The 23,620-nt window shown below is 41.0% G+C and overlaps 1 protein-coding gene across 3 annotated transcripts in view; it reads left to right on the top strand.

Annotated features, from left to right (window-relative positions):
• The window catches only part of nova2 (NOVA alternative splicing regulator 2), a 63,903-nt gene extending 40,597 nt beyond the window's left edge, over positions 1-23,306 (top strand). For all 3 annotated transcript variants that reach the window (XM_029518235.1, XM_029518236.1, XM_029518234.1), the window contains 2 exons: positions 6,436-6,602; positions 20,072-23,306. In XM_029518235.1, the coding sequence (XP_029374095.1) occupies positions 6,436-6,602; positions 20,072-21,094 (1,190 nt within the window). In that variant the 3' untranslated portion in view covers positions 21,095-23,306. The remainder of the gene's footprint in view (positions 1-6,435; positions 6,603-20,071) is intronic.
• The last annotated feature ends 314 nt before the right edge of the window (positions 23,307-23,620 follow it).

Genomic DNA, 23,620 nt, shown 5'->3' with positions numbered 1-23,620 from the left:
ACCTCTGTGTCTCTGTATCAGTTGTCTACCTCTCGCTTGCTGATGTGTTTTTTCTCTCAGAGTGGTGTTGGAAGTGAAAAAGCTGTACATCTCAGCATAGCGGGGAGATGAACATCATGTACCTGTGAACACAAGACCTCTGGCAAATCTGTCACATCTTGTCTCCTCTTCTTCCATGTTGTTCTCTGCTGATATTTCTCAAATATTAAAAAGTTGGTGAAACTCAGTCAGGGAACTCAAGGGGGTTTTACAGGCTCTGGGGAAAATCTGTGCATTTCTTTTTAACAATTGGGTCATTTTGCAGGAATTTCCCAGACATATCTGACAGCTTTTTGCATATATTTGGCTGGCACTCTTCTGTCAAACTGTGGAGGAAACGATTTAGTGGTTGTATGAGCTGAAAAATAAAGTTAGTAAACCAAAAATAGTTGGTTGACTAGTGGGAGAAAATCTTGTATACTGTGGTCTGTACATTTATCAACATCAAATACTCTAAATACCTCAGTTCCAATTTGTAACAGCAGTCTATTCACCTTAAATTTACAATTTTTCATTGGAATCATGGGAGCAGGACATTCTCCCACTCATACAGTGCTAATATACACATGCTTTACTTGTTGCAAAAGTTGAAGCGTTCTTCAATCTTGCACTGACATTTGGATCAGATGTAAAATAACTTGCAGAACACTTGCATAAATACAGTATGACTCTTTAAAAAGCATACAGAGTGGCAGAATGTTGACTATGTTTACCTTGTCAACATTATTTTCAATGATTCCATTTATACGAAAGACTTTGACATTAGCTCAAGAAACCAACACATATAATTAATTCAAAGCCTGAAACATCATTAAATTAATATTTCATTATAAAGTGTAATGAAGAGGAAGCCTTGTGGAACTGCCATTCCAATCAAAGATTTCTCCATGAAGTATTAAATATGTTTCAGTATTTTCAACAGTTTTTACCTATTTTCATTCCACGTTATTAATAACCCAGAGACGACCATCTAAATGTGATAACTTCTTGATTAAATACCAAAGTCAGGTGAAAATTTCATTTCATTCATGGCTTCATCGCTAGTGAACTGGAAAAAAAAATTCTCATTTCCCTATTTGTATATAAAACATGCATAACCTGTCAAATATGATAGCATTGTAAATGTAGCTCAAGGTCCAAAAATACTGTCTGTATGTATCCCATAATGCAATATAATAGCCTCAAACTTTTCCTGAATGATAAAGCTGTTTGCATTCATGGATGGATCATTTAGGGTTTATTTTCATTGACTTCAAAAATGTTCTGCTGAGCGAACTGCTAAGGAAACTGAACTTTGCGTGCAGCATAAAATCTAAACCCTGGCTATCGCTTGACCTGAAAAATATGAGAAACTAGTGGAACATAATCGAGTTTTGTAATGTGCATTTATTGTCAGCTACAGTAGCCCAGAGGAGCCAACTCTCTCCACCCTTGGCTGGTGTAGGCTGGAGGGAATGAATCATGCCTGCTGGCTGTAGATTGATCGCTCTGCCGCAATTGACGGGCTGTGAGACACCGTGTTATCTTTCATGCAAAACTACTGTGGTCACTGCGAGGTTGCACCGATACACCACTCCCCGTACTAAATGTGGTTATATCATGTCTTCTCTCTCTCGCCATTCCAAACGTGCTCGCATCTGGGTTTCGGAGGAACATGTCTGTCGTTCATCCGGCAGTTTCTGCAGCAGCACCAGTGTACCTCACACTCAGCATGCATATGTTTCTGTATAAGTTACTGTGAGTCAGAAGTCAGGGCAGAAGCTGCTCACTGTGCTTTCTGTCTGCTGTCTCCGGTGCCTCTCTGCTCATCAGGGAGAGGAGGAGGAGGAGGAGGAGGAGGAAGGAGTGAGTCATGCAAGCTAGACTATAATAAAAACAACTGCCAGGGTCCAAAGCTCGGATCGTGGTGGTGATCGTGGTGATTATGAGTGTTCTGGTGTTGAACAAAGTGGTGTTTAATCACTCGGTCACTGTGGTAATTGGAAATCACGTCGAGTTCGAATTTCAGACTCTTCAAGGCCTTTTATTTTCAAACATCATCATCCTTTGATAGAAATAAGAGCTACGGTAAATGTACAATAATTATTGGTTCTTGCTGGCACTGCTGCAGGTGTTTCATCAAAAACTTAACAACCTTCTGACCTGAAACTGTCAGACCTTTGAGCTCAGTTTTCTGTATTATATAAAATATAACTCTGCTTGATGTGTTGTGATTGTTTCATAATCTTGTTTCACTTTTTCTTGCCTCTGTTATTTAGTCTTTCAGCGGATCTCCAGTTCTCCCAAATGCTGTAATGAACCCCTATGTTGAAGTCCCTTTGACATGTCGATGGGAAATGCACATGTTGGTAGTTGTGGTTCAGCTGGGACAAGTTTGGTTGGTGGTTTGCTGAGATACCCGTTGACAGAACACATTTACTTGACCAAACAGGACTACCAGCTCTGGCAGCTTCACCTGAAAGCACTTCAGATATAAAACACAAAATAAATAAATACAATGCTGAAGTGCAACACGCAAGCATTTAATGTTTTAAGTACTGTGCAGACTGTGTCCATGCACATTATGAATAGGGTCCTTAAATATGTATTATCTGTTATTCTTCTTGTTATGATCTACTGTACATGGCCTGTGTCTCATAAACTTGGTATTTAAACACAAGAGCATGAACAACACTGAGAATGTATCGCATCTGCAGCTGGACAGTATCAACTTCAAACTGTTTAAATGTCATATGATGAGTTTTATTTGAAAAGATTACAAGTTACGCAAAAAAACAAACACATACAGACAAAAACCAGTAGAAAGGAAAAGCAGAGCTCTTGCTCACTGGGGGAAGGTGTTAATTTGCTGGTTTTGTGTTCGTGTGTCTCTTATTGTGAGTCAGTAGGGCACTGAGACATGAACATGAAAACACTGGTTAATTGAGAATAATCCAGAACATGTCCCATTTCAAGATGGCCATAATCATTTAACGTGATAAATGATTGATTGATCAATAAATCGATAGGCCAATGTTTTTGTTATGCAGCTCTGTGGCACAGCTGTACTGCAGTCAGGAGGATCACCACTCCATGCAAGCACAAGAATCACAAGCTACACATGCAGATAAACACACACACACACACACACACATTCATACTCATGCCAAGATAATGGCCTGTTAATCCTTGCTTCTGATTGGATGAGTCCAGATTACCCAGAGGGCACCAGCTGTCAAGGGGAGGCAAGGCCCAGTTTCCTCAGTATCAACACACACACACACCACCAGACACGTCACTCTACTCATTAAAAGTGAATTAATGAAGAATGATGCTTGAATGTTTACCACAGGCTGTTGATGTGAGGCTATACCTGAAGCTTGGTTCACACATCTAGTTTGAGCGATTCGTGAGCTGGTCACCACATTTGGTTTGTCCAGACTTAAGTATTCAGTTGCTGTCAACAGCCCTGCCGTCACACACCATAAAAATGGGAATACCGCTGTCTTACTACAAAAAGGCAACACAAAGGACGAGCATGGCCAGGCAGCCAAAAGCTGCAAACACCTGAATGTGCGGTCTGGTTTATTTTTAGCTTCTCTTGTTTCACCACTCCACCACGCTGCACCATTCTGCGCCTGAAATCCTCAAATCCACATTTTAGATATTCAAAGCAGATAATGTACTGCTAAATTCGCTATCTACTAAAACAAAACTGAATAATTTGTATATGTATTCAATCACTTTGATTGCATCTTTTCTCTTGCTATGTTTTTCATAGTCTCATAAACACCTCTTCAGTTTCCGCCCATTGCTGCTTCTGAATTGTGTTAACTAAATTGGAATTAAATTAAATTCGAGGCGGAATTAAAACAATGTTTTTAATTTTGCTCTCAGCCTTTACTCCATTATGTATCATGGTGTATTATGGTGTAGGCCCCCACCCACAGACACAGAAGGCCAAGCTGGGCCATACTGAGCCAGTCCAACAATGCAGGGAGAGGGAGGGGACGGGAAGCGTTAACTGGCATGCTGCTTTGCCGAGATAAGAGCCGATCCCGCCAAATACTGGAGGCAAGGGAGGGAAAGAGGGAGAGGGGAGAGAGGAAAGGATCAGGAGGGATGGGAAATTAAATGGAAGGAAGGAAGCAGGGAAGAGAGAAAGAGACAATAAAGGCTAAAAGGTTGAGAGAGAGTGAGAGGCAGAGAGTTGAGCCGGTGGGAGATTTACTTTCAGTGTGTTGTTGAGATACATGAGAGGCTTTGCATTGGCCTAGATTCGCCATTATTACACCCTCAGTCTGTCAGTCTGTCTGTCTGCATGTCTATCTCATGTCTGCCTCTCTGCCTGCTTTACTGCCTGTTTCTCTGTCTCATAGTACCCAGGGATCATGGATGTACTGCAGTATAAGTAAAAGTCATAAAGTAGAGTTTTTCATTAAAAAACACAGGCTGACGTTAAGGTGCTGATTTCAGTCCATTACACACATAACTTGTTGTGTTTTCCAGCTTTTGGCCTTTTTACTAAAAGTCATATATTTTCAGACAGGCTGACTGTGATGTTTCTACAGCTTTGATTTATTCCAATCATATAAAGGAGGAAAACCTGTGTAAGCATCACTGACATGTTTTTCTGCTTACTTCTTCTCATTAGGTAACACAGATCGTATTTTTAAATTCAATCTGCATTTAAACTATCTAAGTGGGCAGTGACTATAATGATGCAATTTTAACCAACCAAAGGGTTTTGATGCAGATGGATTACAAGTGAACAGCTTTCATTTAATTTCCTCTCATTGGAAAGTTAATAGAAACCACTTGTGAACTGGAAGCATTGGACAAGGCACATAAAAAATATCGAGGCTTTGTGAAACTAACAGTATGTATAGCTTTTTGTAATGCTCTGTAGCAAAGGAGCGCAAACCTGACACATGGGTTTTCATGATCACATGTACAATGATTTCACTTTTTTTTGTCTTTTCAGTAAATTGTGAAACTTGCAGTTAGTGTTTGGATCATAAAGTTATTTTCCTACACTGCTCCTACACTGTAGATTGAAGCCAAGAAATTGCTTTCAGTGTTTCATGGCAGATATGCCTCAGCACAGAGACAAAACACAGAGCACCACAGCTGGATTGCTGTGCTGCAGCAGACTACGCCGATTTTCTCTTCAGTCAGTTCAGTCACTCATTTTCCGACCTTGTAAATTCTGTGTTTGGTGGCACATTCCTGGACGAATGCACGGGAAGTGCGTGAGGTGTAATGTACAGTGTACAGGCATATCCGCTGACTCACATACAAACTAGCAAATTCAAGCATTAAGTTTTGTATTTTTTTTTTTTTTATTATTATCCTGCGGCATTTGATCTTTCTCCCTGTTTTTCTGCTGCATTAGTGGAAAAGATGTGTTCTGCACATCCACAGTTTCCTGATTTGTATAAATGGCTTCAGCCAGGTTGTTTGGAGCTAATAGAAATCTTTAACATACTGCATACTGTTCCTTCAGCCCCGACTAAAGCAATTCATTTGACGGGAAGATTGATGGCTATAGATATTAACTGAGGAGATGTAGTGAAAATGTGAATATTCAAAGTCATTATATTTTTTTTCTCAACTGCATTTACATATCAGACAATTTGGCCCAAATTTCTCCTGCTTTATCTGTCAGAAGGCAATTTGGGTTAAATGAAATCCAAACACAATCTAATCTAATGCTTAATTACAAGCTTCCAATCAGTTTTTTGCAATAAATATATGGTATCACACATAATGTGATACTTTTCTGTGATCTGTGCTTTCTGGTTCGCTTTTTGCTATCTCTATGTTTTGTTTTGTTTTTTGCTCTTACTGTGTGTTCATTGCATGGTGGTTAGTACTGTCTCCTCCAGGCTTCAAACCCTCATCTGTCTGGAATTTGCATGTTCTCCATCTGCCTCTAGGGTTCCCACTGCTTCCTCCCCAAATCCAGAGAAATCCACATTAGGTTAACTGGTGTTTTAAAGACGTCCTTAGGTGCGGATCTGAGCATCAGTGGTTAGATAGCCTTTCATACCCAATGCCAGCTGATTGTCCACAGATACTATAAGTGGCGTGGATAATGGCTGAATATTACTGATGCTGAGGTAGCAGAAATAGGCTGCTTTCCCAGTGGATCAAGTCTATCTTTCCTTATCTCACAGTTGTTCGGAGCAGCATAGAAGTTTGATTAATTTTCATTCATCCAAAAAAATAAAATAAAATAATGAAAACAGAAAGTTTCAGAAGTGGGAGAGACTATTTTGCACAGCAACAGCTCCACTGGCCTTTTGAACATGCTCAGAAGAAAACCTGAATTAAACCATCCAGTCCCTCTTAGTCTTGATTGCCGTCAGTTTAACCTCCGCCTAACCTGTCTTTTTTATGTATGTACATGTCCAGGCACGACAGAGCGGGTGTGTCTGATCCAGGGGACAGTGGAGGCCCTGAATGGCGTCCATGACTTCATTGCCGAGAAGGTGAGGGAGATGCCTCAGAGCACCCAGAAGACAGAGCCAGTCAGCATCTTGCAGCCACAGACCACTGTCAACCCAGACAGAGTCAAACAGGTTGGTCTGACTGCCCTTCTATAGTGTTCTGTTCTATTCCACTCAGCAATTTAAGTTATCCCTGCAATGATGTGTGTGTGTATGTGAGTGTGTGTGTTGATTAGTTTTCCTCTCCCTTTGTGCCAGCTCTGTCTTGGCTGAAGGGCAGTGTGAGGAAAACCGGGACAGAAATGCTGCCTTTGGAATGACAAATCGTGTGTGGTCGAGTTGTGATTTTCTGTTTGAGTGAAGTTGAATTAGGCGAAAAATAGAAAAAAGGAAAAGCAACCATTCAGACATGAAACAAACGAGGGTGGGAGAGAGGGAGAGTTAAAAATTAAATATATGGGGAAAAACGATAATGAGATGGAAATGAAAGAAACGGAAATAAAAACGGATGACAGAGGAGATGAAATTGGGAGGAAAAAGAAAAAAGTGGAGCGATGAAAGAAAGAAAATGGAGTGTGGGGAAAAAGGTGAGGTGAGATGTAAACACATAAACTCCACATGTGACAGGAACTGTTGGCTGCTACGCAACACAAACACACACACACACACACACACACACACGCACACACATACACACAGGAGGAAGAATTGTTTATGTAGCCTCCCGACATAAAAGATGCTTATGTAACAAGGTGTTAATATAACAGAAGCTTGTGCCATGAAATCTCCTTTGTCATGTGCAACTATTCACCATCTTACTGCAGCAGTGAAAGCATTTTAATACACCTTAAATATTCTAGTTCTTCTCACCTTGCTGTTTGAAAATAACATATATATCCACGAGGAGGGAATGGAGGTAACAACTTCTTTTCATGTAATGCGATTTGCTTCTTAGGAACCTGTTCAACCTACATCACAGATCTCATAAAGCTGCACACATCTACGCATACTGATCATTCATGTTTCAGGAAGAGACAAAAGTTGGTCAGCATTATTTATTTATTTTCATAAAAGTTCAGATGTTTTTTTATAAAACAGGAGATATTTCAGTCATTTGTGGCTGCAGTAGGTTGGTTTATTTTTAGGTGCCCTAGAAGGTGACAAATTGTGGGATTTTCTCCTTTTAAACATTTAATTATGCAAAGTGGCATAGTGTTTAGCAAGAAGGTCGTGGGTTCAGTTCCTGGCCTGGGGCCTTTCTGAGCAGAGTTTACATGTTCTCCCCATGTCTGCGTGAGTTTCCTCCGGATGCTCCAGTTTCCCCCTACCGTCCAAAGTTTGGGTTAACTGGTTGTCTGTAGGTCTGAATGTGATTGTAAGTGGTTGTTGGTCTCTGTCTTTCTCCGTGTGTTGGCCCTGTGATGGAATGGCGACCTGTCTAGGGTGACCCTGCCTTCGCCTAATGTAGCTGGGATTGGCTCCAGCACCCCCCATGACCCATTAAAAGGATAAGCGGTAGAAGATGAATGAATAAATCTGCATAAAAATAATAAAACAATCTATTGAGTGATGCAATTCGATGCAACAGAATTTGTTTTCCAGATTTGCAGCCTATCAGAGAAACAAATTCAGAAAATTGAGTTATTGGTCTATTGACTTTATAGACAGTCCATGCCCCAGTCAGTAAAATTAATTGTGTTTACTAAGAAACTTTAGATGGAGCTCTTTCCACTGTTGATCGTGCGACTCCATCAGAGAGCCAATGGCAGTTCTGTAATGAAGGACATTTAGTGCAGCCATTGATTATAAACCCAATCAGTTTAAATGATTGTTATCATTCTCTTCATGAGCGCTCTCATATTGATTAGTCAGGTCTGGCATCGTGTCTATGTATTGACTGTTTAGGCCTGCCAGACAGTGCATTTTACCAAGTATACAAACACACACACACACACACAAGAGAACAAGAATGAAAGTTAAATATTAAATATGCCAGATGGACAGTATGTTTTGACTTGAAAACGTAAGTTAAAGTTATATTTATATTTACAGATATGTAATAATATGTTACTTTAATACTTCAAAAATCAGCAACTATAGATAAAGAAAGAAAAAAAAAAACACAATCAAAATGAAAAACAGAACTAATGAAGTCCCCTGCAGAGTAAAACGCAAAAATCTGCCTAGAAGTTTCTTCTGGTCTTTGCGGTCAGCTGTTACATCAGAGTTGCGTATGTTGTACCCTGCTGGGAAAGAGCGCCAAGCCTTTTTAATTTTGAGTCATTGTTTTCATGAGACTTTTGTAAACACACGAACACACATTCTGTTCTCAGAGATAGAAAGATTTTGGGTTTTTTTTTGCCAAGCACGCAATTGTTAGATTAAGTTATGAGGAGAAATTTATGCAATTAATCAATACTGGGTGCACTCACTTACCCACCCACACTAGGCCTTTGAAGCCCCCCCCATCTTACGTTATTGTTTGCCATATGTTTTGTTTGCTTGTGTTTCATTCTAATTTTAATGCAAAATTTTTTCATTCAGCGAGAATGTTAGTGGAGTTGCTCCCTGATGTTGGTGCAGAGACTTGGAGTCAGCATTGCAGTTCATCACTGAGGTGTTAGGTGGGTTTGAGGTCAATCAGGTTTTTCCACACCAAACTCAGGTTGCAGTTGTTAGGCAACCGTAGGGGACTGCAGGAAGGGGAAGGAAAAACAGGAGTGAGTCATTTCGGCAGTCATAAATGTGTGTAACCAAGAACATTTTTAAGTATTCCTTTCGCAGCAGGCTCAGTGTTTTTCTATCATATGCCCCAAAGGGAGTTTGTTTTTTTAAAATATACATCAGTTTGTATCTTCGGCGTCTGACAGACAGCTGAGTAATGCTGTTTTGGAAGAAGCGAGCAGCCGTAGGGAGACAAACAGGCTAATAGCTGCTGATATTTAGATGCCTGTAATAGAGGGTGAATCCCTTGTTGCTCTTGGGCTATTTATACCACATCAGAGAGGACACGAAATGGGTTTGTGCTGCATTGGACGACGCAGATACGCACATAGTCAGAAACAGGGAAAGCAACCCCCTCATAAAAGAAACCTGAACAAACAAGACTTCCACCATCCGGTGTAATGTTTTGCATGTGTAAAAAATATATATATATATTGAGACATTTGAAAATTTTTTTGTGACAGTGAAATACTTAAATACTTAGTGAAATCCTTTGAGCTTAGACATGTCTGGTTAGTTTTTCAAAGTACTTAACGTGGACAAATTATTAGTTTTATTTCAAAAGCAAAAAAACTTCTGAAATGACATGAGAATAATAATTTCATCTATCATACAATACGTTTAAAGGAAAAGTCATTTTTGGGTCAGAATTCCTCTTTTTCTGCTTAAAACATGTTTTTAGCATAAAATTAAGGATATGTGGTATAAAAGGGAGTGCATTAGTAACATATTTACCCTGTATCCACAGCAAACACACTCACACACATCCTGAGGGTTAGCAGACTGCAGTAACATAAGACGCCTTGGTCGACCCTCGTGGGGTTGCCCAAGCAAGTGGAATCAGTTTTGTAACCAAAACAAAGCAAACCAACTTTGATCTGAGACTGGGGTTCATGAAATTACATACACATACATACGTTGGCACACACATGTTGACGTACACATGATCTCACTTGTGTGCTCATGAAAGATGATGTCCGGCACTCCTTGTCTAATGTTTTGGGTAGAATGTCTTCATCTCGTCAAGAGTTGGGCTGTTGCAGCAGGCGGAATCGGTATCCCTGGTTAACCCCTGGGATTGGCTGACAGGGAAAGAGGAAGCGCAGACAGCAAAGAGATATTTAAAGGTGTTTATGATGTTGCGAAAGAGGTAGAGTTGGTTCCAGAGTATGAAGGAAGAGGGAGGAACAGAACATACAGAGCCAAGAATGAGAGTCAGGCCTGCTGAGTGGGTGACTGAAAGCTGGACTCAGATCTGAACTCTTGTTAGCTGACAGCTGCAGAGTGACAGAAAGCTGCTTTGGAAGTGCAGCTGCTCGTAGAGAGAAAAACAAAGCAGCAACGACACTGAAAGGCCATGTGACGGGACAGCACACGCATTACAGTAAAGGCGATTTATGAGCTGAATGAATTATTTCACTGGCGCTGATGAGCTCTGACATGACAAGAGGAGATGACAGGACCAAATTGAGAGACTATGATTATTTAGTGGGTTTTTTTTTTTCTCCCCCTTTCAACCCACCCTTCTGCAACATCATCACACGTGTTCACAATTGATTGTCTGGCTGGAATAGTGATAGTTTGACAAAATGGTGAGCGCTTTCTAAAACCTAATGCAAACTGACGGATGTACAGAATATGATGTATGAATTTTTATTGACTGATACACAAGTATATGAAATGAAAAGGGTAGAGCCATGTAAAAATTGTTACTTGAAGTTCTAAAGTGCAATGAAAAATATGAAACTGAAATTCCTTCATTTATCTCAATAAAACTCCTAAAAGCAAACATTTTCAAACTAATATTTCATTAAAATGACATGCAGGTGTATGGAGAGATGCTCTCACTTTAATTGTATGGAACATTGTTTTTTGCTGATGGTCCTCCTACATAAGCTCCTCGGCCTGACAGCTCTGCCTACCTGAGCCTCAATATGTCACGTCATTTCACTTCAATCAGCTCACAATCATGCAAATTATTCTCCCAAATTCTGACTCTAGCCATGTTTTTCTGCATTTTTTTTGTACTTTATAAATATAAATATAATTAATAATATAATTATATAAATATAAACTCTCTATTTAAAGCAAAATTCCCAGGCGGCATACAATTAATGTCAGCAGTCGTTACATAAAAGTGAGAACCCTCTGGAGACTGGCATATATTGTTTATTCACTGAAGCATCACCTACTTAAAGAAATCAATATTGCATTCATATTGACAGTGAAACATGCTCTCTCCCACTGTTACTGTTGTATTACAGTGTTGAAGTGAGCTAAAGAGCAGAGGCTGCGTCCCCTCTGAGACCAGCTGGAAACTGGCTGTGGTTTTGTTGTAGTATTAATTTGGGACTATTTTTGACCTGAGCTGGACAGACTGAAAACTGCAGTGTGTAGTTAAACATGCACACACACACACACACACACACACACACACACACACACACACACGTTATACACAAATTACTTGCATTACATACATTACATCCCCTCCAGTCTTTCTTTGTTTTCCTGGCTCTTCCTGCCTCTTCCTGCAGGGAGTGAGAGGTAATTTCCTGTGACCTTTCACCTCCAGCATGAACACCTGTTTCCTTCTTCCTGTTATTGCCTCCCTACACAGGAAGTTGGCCATAAATGTCAGGAAAATGAGTCTGGCTCACTTTGTGTCAGATGATGAAGAGGTGGGAGTGTAAGACTGAGCTGAGCTGGCGGGATAGAAATAATTCCCCTTCAGCCACAACCTGAAAACCAACAGTCAGGAGAAGTTGCTGTCACTGATCAATAAATACGCAGCTGATGTTATTTTAGGTGGTCAAAGTTGCAGTGGAGAGAGTTCATGAAATTGGCTTAAAATTACATAATACTAGAGCCTCAGAAAAATGATGATATTTTCCCAAACTGCATCAGAGCTTGATGGATGGATGAATATTCACTGCCTTTTACATTTGTTTTTGGTCTCCACCAACCGTCTACAACTAGTGCCCTACAGCAGCAGGAGCATTGGACGTCACAGTTCAAATTTTAAAGATAGCACCCTTACGTGTTGCTATGGCTACAATAATAGAGGTCATGGGTTGGTTAGGATTTTGGGATTTGACCTAAAACTTTCACAATGATCTTCTTTGCCATGGTAACAGGAATACCAACATTGCATATTTTGTCAGATTTGGATACTAGAAACAACATAAGCTTCCCTTTTGAAGGAGAATCAAACAGCCAGCAAATTGAGCCAGCCAATCATCTCTCCAATAGCTGCTACATTTTGTCCTTGGCAACCAGGCGTAACTGCTATGGCCCCTAGATGTCGCCCAGGAACAAAACCGAACTATGGGTCATAATAACCTGCTGCACAGACAAGTAATGAGCTTGTTTTTTCATTCATTCATCATCAACCCGTTTCCAGGTTGCAGAGGGCGCTGGGGCCAATCCCAGCCCACTTTGGGTGGTGCTTGTTTTTTTAGCACATTAAAAATGTCTGCTCTTCAGACTTCAGCTAAACACTCCTCTGTGTTAGTGTCTGTCTGCTGGTTCGTGCTGAAGAGCTGATATATGGCCGACCTAAACAGCAGTGAGAGTCCAATCTGAAACGCTGTGAGCTCAGTCTCACTCTGGAGTGCAGGAAAGGTGAGCAGAGCTTCAGGTTCTGATAATTACATCTGCATTTTCATTTCTCTGAAGGACTCCTTCTGCATTATCGTCATTGTTTATGGTAAACATATCAGTTAGAACTGCCTCGAAGGTTTAAATTCAAGTAAATGCACACAACAGTAGTGATGGAAATAAAACTCCAGGTCAGGTCTGTTGGCAAAACATAGTATTTTTCAAATCAGGGCTTTACACTTCAGAGCAGCATTTTACTATATGATTTTATTTTTTATTTTTGTTACCTTTTTGTGTTACATTTATTTGTATATTTGTACGTATATTTTTTCGCTCATCGATCTCTGTCTCACTGTTATGCTGAGTCAGCAGAGCACACACGTGCACAAAATGTGAAGTGGTAAAAAAGGGCTGCAGGTTTGATGCGTACAGTAAATTGTTGTTACAAACAAATTATGTTCTTTTATTTTTCATAGAGGCATTTTATTGATTTATATATATATATATATATATATATATATTCAGCACTGCATTATCTTCTTTATATTGGTACACCATCTCAGAAGCTAATGACTGCGTGCATGTGTGTTGCTTGGGAGACAGCGGGCGATGTTATTATCATCTGTTTATTAAAGGAGTTTTATTTCTCTGCCAGGAAACTGTTGCACGTCTCAGTTAACATGTTGCAGCAGACTGAGAGTGTTCTGCTGTGTGGAGCGAGATAAGCAAGGATCAGGAATGATCTCACAATGTGTCCGAGCGGGAATGGATTCTGACTGACACTGACCACGGCTCCCCCTTGTGTGCCACATTTGTTAAGACGCAAAACAGTCTCCTCCAGATTTCGTCAGTGGATGGTTGTGATTAACAGTCAGTTATCAGGAGGTTGTGAAATTTCGGTTGTGTCATGTGGTGTCAGCGGATAATTGTACTGTGACCAAAATACTTTGGTTTTAAATGCATTTTGATATTTATGTAAAATTATTTAGGTATTGTGAAGTTTTGATGTGTAACTTTGTTACTTTTACTGAAGTAAAAGATCTGAATCCCCCTTCTTCCACTGAAAGAGATTGCAATAGACTTCAGTGCTCATTGACAACATCAAAAATTAAAAACAAAAATAACGACAAATAATCACATAATCCTATTTGGATCTGTTGGGAATGATCTAGTATAAACTCCTAAATCTGGAATGGAATGAAGAGAAAAAGAGAAAATTATGAAGGTTTATTGTTTCAGAAAAGTTGACAAGTAAGAATAATTACAATGGTGTTCAAAGCTGTCCTGTCACAACAAATCATAACAGGCCCCAATTAATTCACTGCAATTTCACTGTGCGACTTTTATCTTACTTTCAGCAGAAAGTCGAAAAACTCAAGATGTATTGTGTATCAGTTTACAGTCTGCGATCATCTCTGTCATTCATCTGGACATGTTTTGTATCTTTGAAAACTGGAAAAGTTTGGGATTTTGAACAAGTCCTTGGCTGCACAGCAGAGATGTGATGATGGAACCAGGTTAGCCAGTAGATGGGAACACACCCAATGGTTAGTAAAAAGCAAAATAAGTAAAATTAAATAAAATATATATATGCATTGTCTTAAGTCCTCATACAACTTCATGCTGTGTGTATGTTCATACATCTACATTAATAATGAGGTTTAGATTAAGTTTTGAGGTCTGCATTTTTTTTTTGTCCATAAATCACTATACTGTGCCAGCATCACAGCAACAATAGTCACAGAAGTCTCAGAGCCTCTATTCTGATTGGCTTACTGACCTGTCGTCACCAGAGGTCCGGAGAGAAGCCTGTGAAGGAGATACTCAGATGGGTTTTTTAATCTTAAAACCACAAAATACCCTCTGATTGATACAAAACTACATTTAAACTTTAATGTTTTTTAGGGAAAATCATGTACGTAACTTTAACTGCAACATTAAAGGATGAAAACCCAACCTGGGTTTGAAAGGCAGTCCTAACCCTTCCCATGTGTGTCAGAGGAAGTGGTTTCGTCTTTGACTTTATAAATTAAAGCATGTGGTACAATCCCTACGCATATGAGCGTGTGTGGATATACTTGGGAGTGGGTGTTGGTGTATAGACTTGCGTGTCCAAGTTAACACCGCGTTCCCTGACTGTCAGTCATTGCAGCCCGGATCCTCAGTCCTACACTTATTTTTAACCTGCAAGGGGATTTCTCTGCTCTTGGATGAGCCAGAGAATGAAAGCTGAAAGAAGGAATGAGAGATAGAATAAGAGGCACAGACAGATCAGGACAAACGGGGTGATCAGGGAGAGGCAGAGAAAGCGAGGCAGAGGCAAAATAGGAGAGGGAGGGAGAGAGAGGTGACTAAGCCTGTGGATCAGAAGGCTGAAGTCCTTTGCTTAAGACCTCAAAGTTCAAATGCCAGCAGCTTCAACAGTTGTTCCCTTTCCCCCCACTCACACTTTGTGTGTACACGTGTGTGTACATCTCAGAGAAAATGTGTGTACTGTTTGGTGTTGATCAGCTTCAAGTCCTTCCCTGTGAGGAATTTTATAATCATCCATGTGTAAAAGTGAAAATTTGGTCCCATGCGGGTCCCATGCGGGTCTTCCTGTGTGTGTGTGTGTGTGTGTGTGTGTCTGTGTCTGCACCTTTGCCCGTGTTTGTGTGTGTGTGTGTGTGTGTGTTTGTGCGTTTGGCCTTCAGTGGCTGACAGAGGGCTTTGTGACCTGGATGGAACGCGTCACACACTTTGTAAAAGGGGATGAGTCATCATCACCAATGTGACATCTCCGACATTATGAGAGTAACACGAAGAAAGCAAGGAACAAGTGGAAAGATGGAGAGATGGAGTGATTAGAGACACGGGAAAAGTAACAGAAAGAGGATAGAAAACAACAAGAGAGGTTTGAGCAGGTCACAAATACAGGAAGAAATCAGAGTTGTGCTACTTGACATATTGGGTTAAAATAGGTTTGGATAATTTCAGAAACATACCGCTGTACTCATATTACAACGCAACAAGACTTCAAATACATTTATACAAATGTGCATCTTGAAAGTCTGGGTGTATTCTTAAATGGTATTCCTATTTCAGTACAACAAATCACTAATTAGCTTGTCTTTTTTGTCATTAAAAATGGTTCTAAGTGTAAGATGAATTTGACAGTTGTGGCCTTTTTAAACCATTAATTTATTGCTCTTCTACCACGTTTCCATTTCCTGGTCGTGGGGGGGTTGCTGGGCGGGGTACACCCTGGACAGGTAGCCAGTCCATTGCAGGGCCAACATACAGAGACAGACAAAGATGAACCACTCACACTCAGACCTACAGACAATTTAGAGACACCAGTTAACCCAAAAATTATGTCTTTGGACGGTGGGAGGAAACCCACGCAAGAACAGGGAAAAGATGGAAACTCCGGACAGAAAGGCCCCAGGCCCAGGAATCAAATCAACGACCTTCTTGTTGTGGGGCAGCAGCACTAACCGCTATTGATACTGTGCTGCCCCCCTTTGTAAACTACCAACAGTCAGACTTTGAACTGTTTCCAAGTTGTTCCTGAATGAAATCACCCCGCTCTGCTGTTGAAATATATTTTGGTCTTAACTGCTAAGCCTGCAACCCTGCTGAAGTCAACACATCCCATCCATGCTCCTTTACACACTGTGCCTGAGTGTCTTCATGAAGAGGAGATTGGCTTTGACCTACGGCCTTAACTTAGTAGCTGTAACATTATGTTCTAGTCAGCGTCCGGATGGATGCCAAAGTATATATATATATATATATATATATATATATATATATATATAGAGAGAGAGAGAGAGAGAGAGAGAGAGAGAGATGAATAATGACACACTAAGGTAGACGCTAGAGATGAGACAATGTAGAAAAATACAGAGCATTGAAGGGAGAAAAAAAAAAAACATGAAAGAAGCATCGCTGTAGGAGCAATTGCCTACATTCTGCCAACTGTCACATAATCTCCTCCTAAGCTCCTCAAAAAGGTCCTGGAAGCAGAGGATTGTGGGAAGGTAGGAGGCTGCATGGCTGAGTAGGCCATTAGAGCAAGCCAGACTCACAGTGCCAGCTCAATAAAATTAGAAAGAAGACAATTCCCATTAAAAACACCCTTTAGATCGGGAACAGATTGTCTGTGTACCTTTAACCTTATAAGATGAGATTTGCTTTTACTGAACACAATTTTTGAACACAAAATTATTTCGATTGAAAATAAATAGGAATTAAAGATTGCATTGTATGGGCTGATCGACGTAGAATACACACTGTGATGCTCAGGCGAGGAAAGTCAGATGGAACAAAAATCCTAAAACCTCTATAATCCCAAAATAATGAGGTGAAAGGAGAGAAAAATATCAATATATGGAGAAAGAAAAGCAGACCAGACGTAGGAGGAGTGGAGAGGGGAGAACCTCATTAGCAGAGAATCAGTTGGATATGAAAATGGTAGATGTGATCATTAGCATCAGACATCACTGTACACCAGTGTTTATTTTCCCACCTACTTCACCTACACTAACTGTGTGTGTGTGTGTGTGTGTACGCAAAAGAGAGAACGTTTCAGTGCAGAGTGCAGATGATGAAAGGGCTCACGGGTAAAACTTTTCTGGGTCCCTCCCTAACTCTCTTGCTGCTTGTCACTTCTTTTATCTCCTGTTTCCATTATACCCTCCACAAGTCGCTCATCTCCGTGCCACAAAAACAACCTCTCTGAAAAGTTTTCAAACCATTTATTGCTCAAACGGAGAATCGGCTGCAATCACAGCCTGGAAATCAATGTGAAAAGAGAAATCTCTAAATGTTTCCATCTGTTTTTTTTTTTTTTGTTGATGTTTCCATCTGTGTTTTATTCAAACAACACCTAAAAAACTGTATTGCAAGAGTATTGCTTCATTCATCTTCTACTGCCTGTCCATTTACATTTGCGGATCTGAAAAAAGTGTAGATTTTTAAAAATATTTTTATTTTTCCTTTGACTGCAAAAAAAAAAAATACAGACAAGTAGACAGTGATTTATCTGTTAAGATTAATTTGATACTAAGAAATTATAATTACATTTTTTTTATCAACAGTCTGTTACATACCAACATATCCTTTACTAACTAACTAACCCTTCAGTGCTCTCTGATATTGAAGTTGAGGTAATTAGAGGAAAGATTTGAGCTGAAAATAAAGTGGCTCAGCTTCATCAGCGTTTACACTATGTACAGGTCTGCGACAAGACGTAAACCATTTGCGTGACACACGTATGCAACAAACAATCGAGATGGACCACATAAACGAAGAAACGGAATTAGAATTAAAAAAAAAAATCCTCACATCTGTTAATCCCAGAAAGACACACAGTGACAGCTCGCAAATAAAACCTGCCAGGGGAAAGATAATTTTCTAACATTCAATTTCAAGCAATGAGAAGTGAACATGCGATGCTGCCTGCCTAATTTTCCATTTCTATGGAAATTCATCTTCTGCTGAAGGCTGAGGTGGGCTGAAAGAGCAGGCTGCGCAGTGTTGCAACAAACCACTGCATCATTCTCTCAGACAGAAAACAAAAAATGGTGCGCCAGTTCTTCTTTTCTCCCTGTTTGTTAAATCGAACACCCCATCCCCCTATCCCTTTCTTCTTGATGAAGGCAAAGCCTTTTAACGTGTTCAGTCCTCCTTCCTCCTCTCTTCAGCCCACACTCTATCTTTCCTCTCTCGGTATGAACATTTGTCGTTCAGGCGGACAGTGGACAGGTGTGGAGGCTTTGTTGAGAGTCGAGAGAGGAATTCATGTTAATTGGAGAGTGTGGCACATTCACACATACGAAGGCTTAGAAAGAAACAATTTTGTTAGTTTTGCGCCGAACAGAAAAGTAATATCACATGTGCGTTTCAACAAGTTGGAGTGTTTCCTCTCGGAGCGTTATTTCTCAAACACCCAGTTTGTTTTCGTTCGGCCAAGTGAAGCTTCCATTGTCCATATAGGTCAGTGCTGCAGCAGTGAGTTGCATCACTCACTGCCTGCGTTAACAGAGCAGGAATTAACCTGCATGCACGCAGTTATTTCAGTCCAGACCTGCATACATCTGATCTGCAACAATAATTCAGCGTTTGTGGATGAAAATATGTGAAGAGAAATATAATGTGCTGTGTGCATACGTGTGCATGTGTGCACGCGTTTGTGTGTGTGTGTGTGTGTGTGTCATCGCCTCAATCTCTTTCACTACCCTTTGAATGCAGGAGCTGTTTCCATGGCAACGCTGACCCCTTGGAGTCAATGTTATTTTTTTCACAAGTAGCCTCTTTAGAATTCCTCTCTCTCCCTCTCTCTCGCTCATCCATCCTTCCCTCTCACTGTTTACCTCGCTCTACCTCTTTGTCTCCTGTTTTCTCACCTACTCACGCTTTTATCTCTCTCGCTCCTCTTTCCTTATTATATGTCAAAGAACTAAAAAAAAAAAAAAAGTCTCATTTGTTATGTTCAGGTGGTGACCGTGGATGTTGTGTGTCTGTCTCGACTCTTTCTCCTAAAGGATGTTGTTGCACTGCTGTCACGTACAGGCACACACACTCTCCATCTTGCTCTGCGTATTCTTATTTGATCTTGACTTTCTCTCTGCATCCTTTATTTGGCTGTTTTTGTCCCCTGAAAAGCTTTTCTTTTCTAACAGTCCCTTCGTGGCTGACCTTGTCTTTTAAGTCTGCTTTTGAGCTCAAAGACATCTGCAACATTTTAACATACATATGTTAATATAGAACATTTCAATATCATACATACATATAAAGCAAAACAAAACATATAGTGTGACATTACTGTATGAACTTGGTGTGTCTGTGTGAGTAATTTTTATTATAAATATTACACAGCATTATCTATTGTTGTATGCATTTCCACTATATAATTATCACCATTAAGTTTGTCAATATTTTGCTTGTTTTTGTAATGTTTTTTGGTTTTGTTTTGGTTTTTTTTGTATGTGTTCACTGCTGTAAATGATTTTTCATCAACATGCAAAACCAGACAATTCAAAATGTTTGACTGTACACTTTCAGTAAAAGAAAAGTTGGTGATGGTAACATCACATTTTTTCCATTGTGTCTCTTCATCCTGCTCCTGATTCTCCTCCACGTCCATACAGCCATTCGTAGCTTTCATAGATTTCATAGTCCAGTGAATCAAGGAACATTTGTATTCAGGGACCTTAAAAAGAGTTTGCTAAAATAACGATTATGATCAAACTTCTGTTGCAATAATTTTCTTTATTTTCTTTTTGTTTCACCAGGCCAAACTGATTGTCCCCAACAGCACAGCAGGGTTGATCATCGGCAAAGGTGGAGCAACGGTCAAGGCGGTGATGGAGCAGTCCGGGGCGTGGGTCCAGCTATCCCAAAAGCCAGAGGGCATCAACCTGCAGGAGCGTGTGGTAACGATCAGTGGCGAGCCAGAGCAGAACCGCAAAGCTGTGGAGATCATCGTCCAGAAGATCCAGGAGGACCCGCAGAGCTCCTCCTGCCTCAACATCTCTTATTCCAACATCACAGGGCCAGTCGCTAACTCCAACCCCACTGGTTCCCCTTATGCCAACTCGACTGAGGTCATGCCAGCTGCGGCAGCAGCTGCAGCAGCCACGGCCTCATCGCTGCTCGGCCAGGCTGGCCTAGCAGGAGTCGGAGCCTTCCCGACAACCATGTCGAGCCTCTCGGGGAATGATCTGCTGGCCATCACCTCTGCCCTCAATACTCTGGCCAGCTACGGCTACAACACCAACTCCCTGGGCCTGGGGCTCAACCCCGCCGCAGCTTCAGGGGTGTTAGCAGCTGTCGCAGCTAACGCTAACCCAGCAGCTGCCGCCGCAGCTAATTTGTTAGCATCCTACGCCAGTGATGCATCTACCAGCGCAGCTCATCCAGCAGCAAGTCTCGGAGGGTTCTCCCTTGGATCGCTGGCAGCCGCTACAGGGGCCACCAATGGCTACTTAAGCGCTGCATCACCACTGGTAGCATCATCTCTACTGGCCACTGAGAAGCTAGCAGAAGGAGCAAAGGAAGTGGTTGAGATCGCCGTGCCAGAAAACCTGGTGGGAGCCATATTGGGAAAAGGAGGGAAGACGCTAGTGGAGTACCAGGAGTTGACCGGTGCCAGGATCCAGATCTCCAAGAAAGGCGAGTTCATCCCCGGAACTCGGAACAGGAAGGTGACCATCACAGGTTCCCAGGCAGCTACACAGGCTGCACAGTACCTGATCAGCCAGCGGATCACCTACGAGCAGGGGGTACGCGCCACCAACCCACAGAAGGTGGGCTAAACCTGACAGCCAATAAGAAACAAGGAGGAAAAGAGGAAAAAAGAGTGGGGGCTTGGGGGAGGAGTATAAAAAAAGTGAGAGTGAGAAAGGAGAGGAGAGCAAGAATTTTGGAAGGAATTGTCTGCGCCGTTTTCTTCTGCGTGTTTTCAGTATTCTCTATTCAAAAAAAAAAATTTGACGCGAAGCAAAAATGTGCAGAGAAGCTGAGGAGAGAGAAGGAGTGAATTATAACGCTGAAAAACCAAGAAAAAAAATGTGTAAAATGTAAATAAGGTTTTATTACTTCACGTCTTGACCTTTCGGGATTTTTTATTTTTTGTTTTGTTTCTTTTGTTTTGTTTTGTTTTGTTTAGTAAATTAAGCTGTCTGTTTGTGTATTATGTGGACAAAGCTGAATGCCATGTAGACAGGCCGACTCCCTGAGAGGCTACAGGAAGTGGGGGGATGGAGGGAGGGGCAGGGTCATGGAGAGGGGGAGGGTTGGCATTTACAGGGTACAACCCTCCACCCCCCCAAACCCAAATCCTTTATAGAGATAACCCTTACTCTTTCCTCCCCCCTGCACCCTCCTGTAGGGTTTTTGGTTTTCTTCTAATTTTAATTTCCCCCCTAAGAACATCTCCCACCTCCCCCAAAACCCTCTCACCACTTGTCCCTTTGCCCTGCGCCCCCACACACCCTTTTAAGGGGGTTTTATAATGAGCAAGACTGCAAACTTCGGCCTGGTGTGTGAGGGAAGAAAAATCCTCGGCTCCCCCCAACACTTTTTATTCTCTCCCCCTCTCTCACCTCCCTCCTCCTCCCTTTCTCTGGGATACGAAGGATGGGTGAGGTAAAAGGGGGCGGGGGGTTCCTGTATTTGCACACCCTCCCTATATACTTTTGGATGTGTCCCTCAAGCAGTGCGGCGCCGCAGTGATGTTACAGTACTTAACAGGGCCCTCCCTCCTAAACAAATCTGCGGCCCTCGTGTTTGAGATAGAACGCCAAGGTGCACGCTGATGACGTCACATAGTGCGAAGCCTAGAAAAAAGAAAAAAAAATCATCTAGTGTGATACTGTGTAAGATGCGGCAAACACACAGGAACTATGGCAATTTGTGCAGTCTGCTGTGATCATTCTATTAATTATAGTCAAGATTATTACAATAGGAATCATCACCATCGTCATTATTTATTAATGAGTTCACCCATTTTAGGCTCAGTTGTTTCTTTTTTTAAATCTGTGAATTCAGGTTGACATGAATGTAAATGAGACTATTATTAATTTGAATCTTTTGTTTTAATTTAATGGATTGAAAATGAATAGTAATGTCACATAGCATAATATATGTCTTATTTAAGTCCAAGTGAGAAAGCCGCCCCAGGCATTACGATCATTACAGCGAAGAATCACTTTATATATCCAGTCAAAAAAGCAGAACAGGGAACACGCACACACACACACATACACACACACACACACTGAAACGAAATACTATGTTGCCACATTTGGTGCTAGAAAAGAGTATTTCACCATATCTATAATGCAGACTACGATTACACCTTTAGATTAGCAAGATCCTATCTGTAAACCGCTCATGCCACAGGCTGCCATGCAGCAATTTAACAGCTATATCAACCCCGAACCTCTCGTTGTCATGCTCCAGCTCATGCTCCAGAACATTCCGGTTTGTGATATCTGTCAGAAAATGTCAGTTAGAGTTTGCCCACAATGTAAAATTGTAGCTGTAATAGATAATTGATGATGACCTGAGACTAAGATGAACTGCTGCTGCTCAGCCTGTGGTCTTCCAAAAGCTTTAGGTGAAACTGAACCACAGATACAGATCAAGCAAGAGCGCTTAAGACACACAACGTACTACTGAGAGATGCAAACATGTAGTCAGAGGAAACACTGAAACGCAACGAGAGAAACGTTGTTTGTCTGAGGTCCACTGCTGAATCTGCGAGTCTGACTTTTAGATTTGCTCTTGTAAGGCAGCTTGGATATCAGTGGAAGAGATAAACAGCCTCACCAATCTTTGCCCTTATCGAGTAATCTCTCGACTACAGATGAGGTAAAGGGGAGGGAGAGATTTTCAACATGTGTCCAGCGAGTTGAGCTTGTTTCTGGTTCTGGCAAACTGCAGGTCTCCCATGGCAACAGGTTTTCTGTACACTTTAGACCCAGAAGGCTGCTGAAGATGCTGTTGTTTCTTTTGTTGATAATTTTTTTTGTGTGATATGTTTTGCGTTTTTTTTTTTTTTCCTTTTCTTTTCTTTTTTTTTCCTTTTTCTTTTTTTCTTTTTTTTTTACAATCGGAGTACACTGAATTTTTGTCTTAATGCACTGTGAAGCGAGGGAGCGGTTATCTCAGCCTGTGAGATCAGGAATGTGGGCTGTTGATGGCATCTTGAAAGGATGGTTTTTGTGTGGCAGGGAAAAAATAGACACATATGAAATATATGTACAATGCATATGAAGAACTTAAAAAAGGAACGCACGTCATATTTGAATACTGAAGGAGGAGAAAGAGACTAGGTC

The sequence above is a fragment of the Echeneis naucrates genome, chromosome 13 (assembly GCF_900963305.1).
Source record: "Echeneis naucrates chromosome 13, fEcheNa1.1, whole genome shotgun sequence".
In the NCBI taxonomy this organism is placed as follows: Eukaryota; Metazoa; Chordata; class Actinopteri; order Carangiformes; family Echeneidae; genus Echeneis; species Echeneis naucrates.
This window is presented reverse-complemented; position numbering and strand designations above follow the sequence as displayed.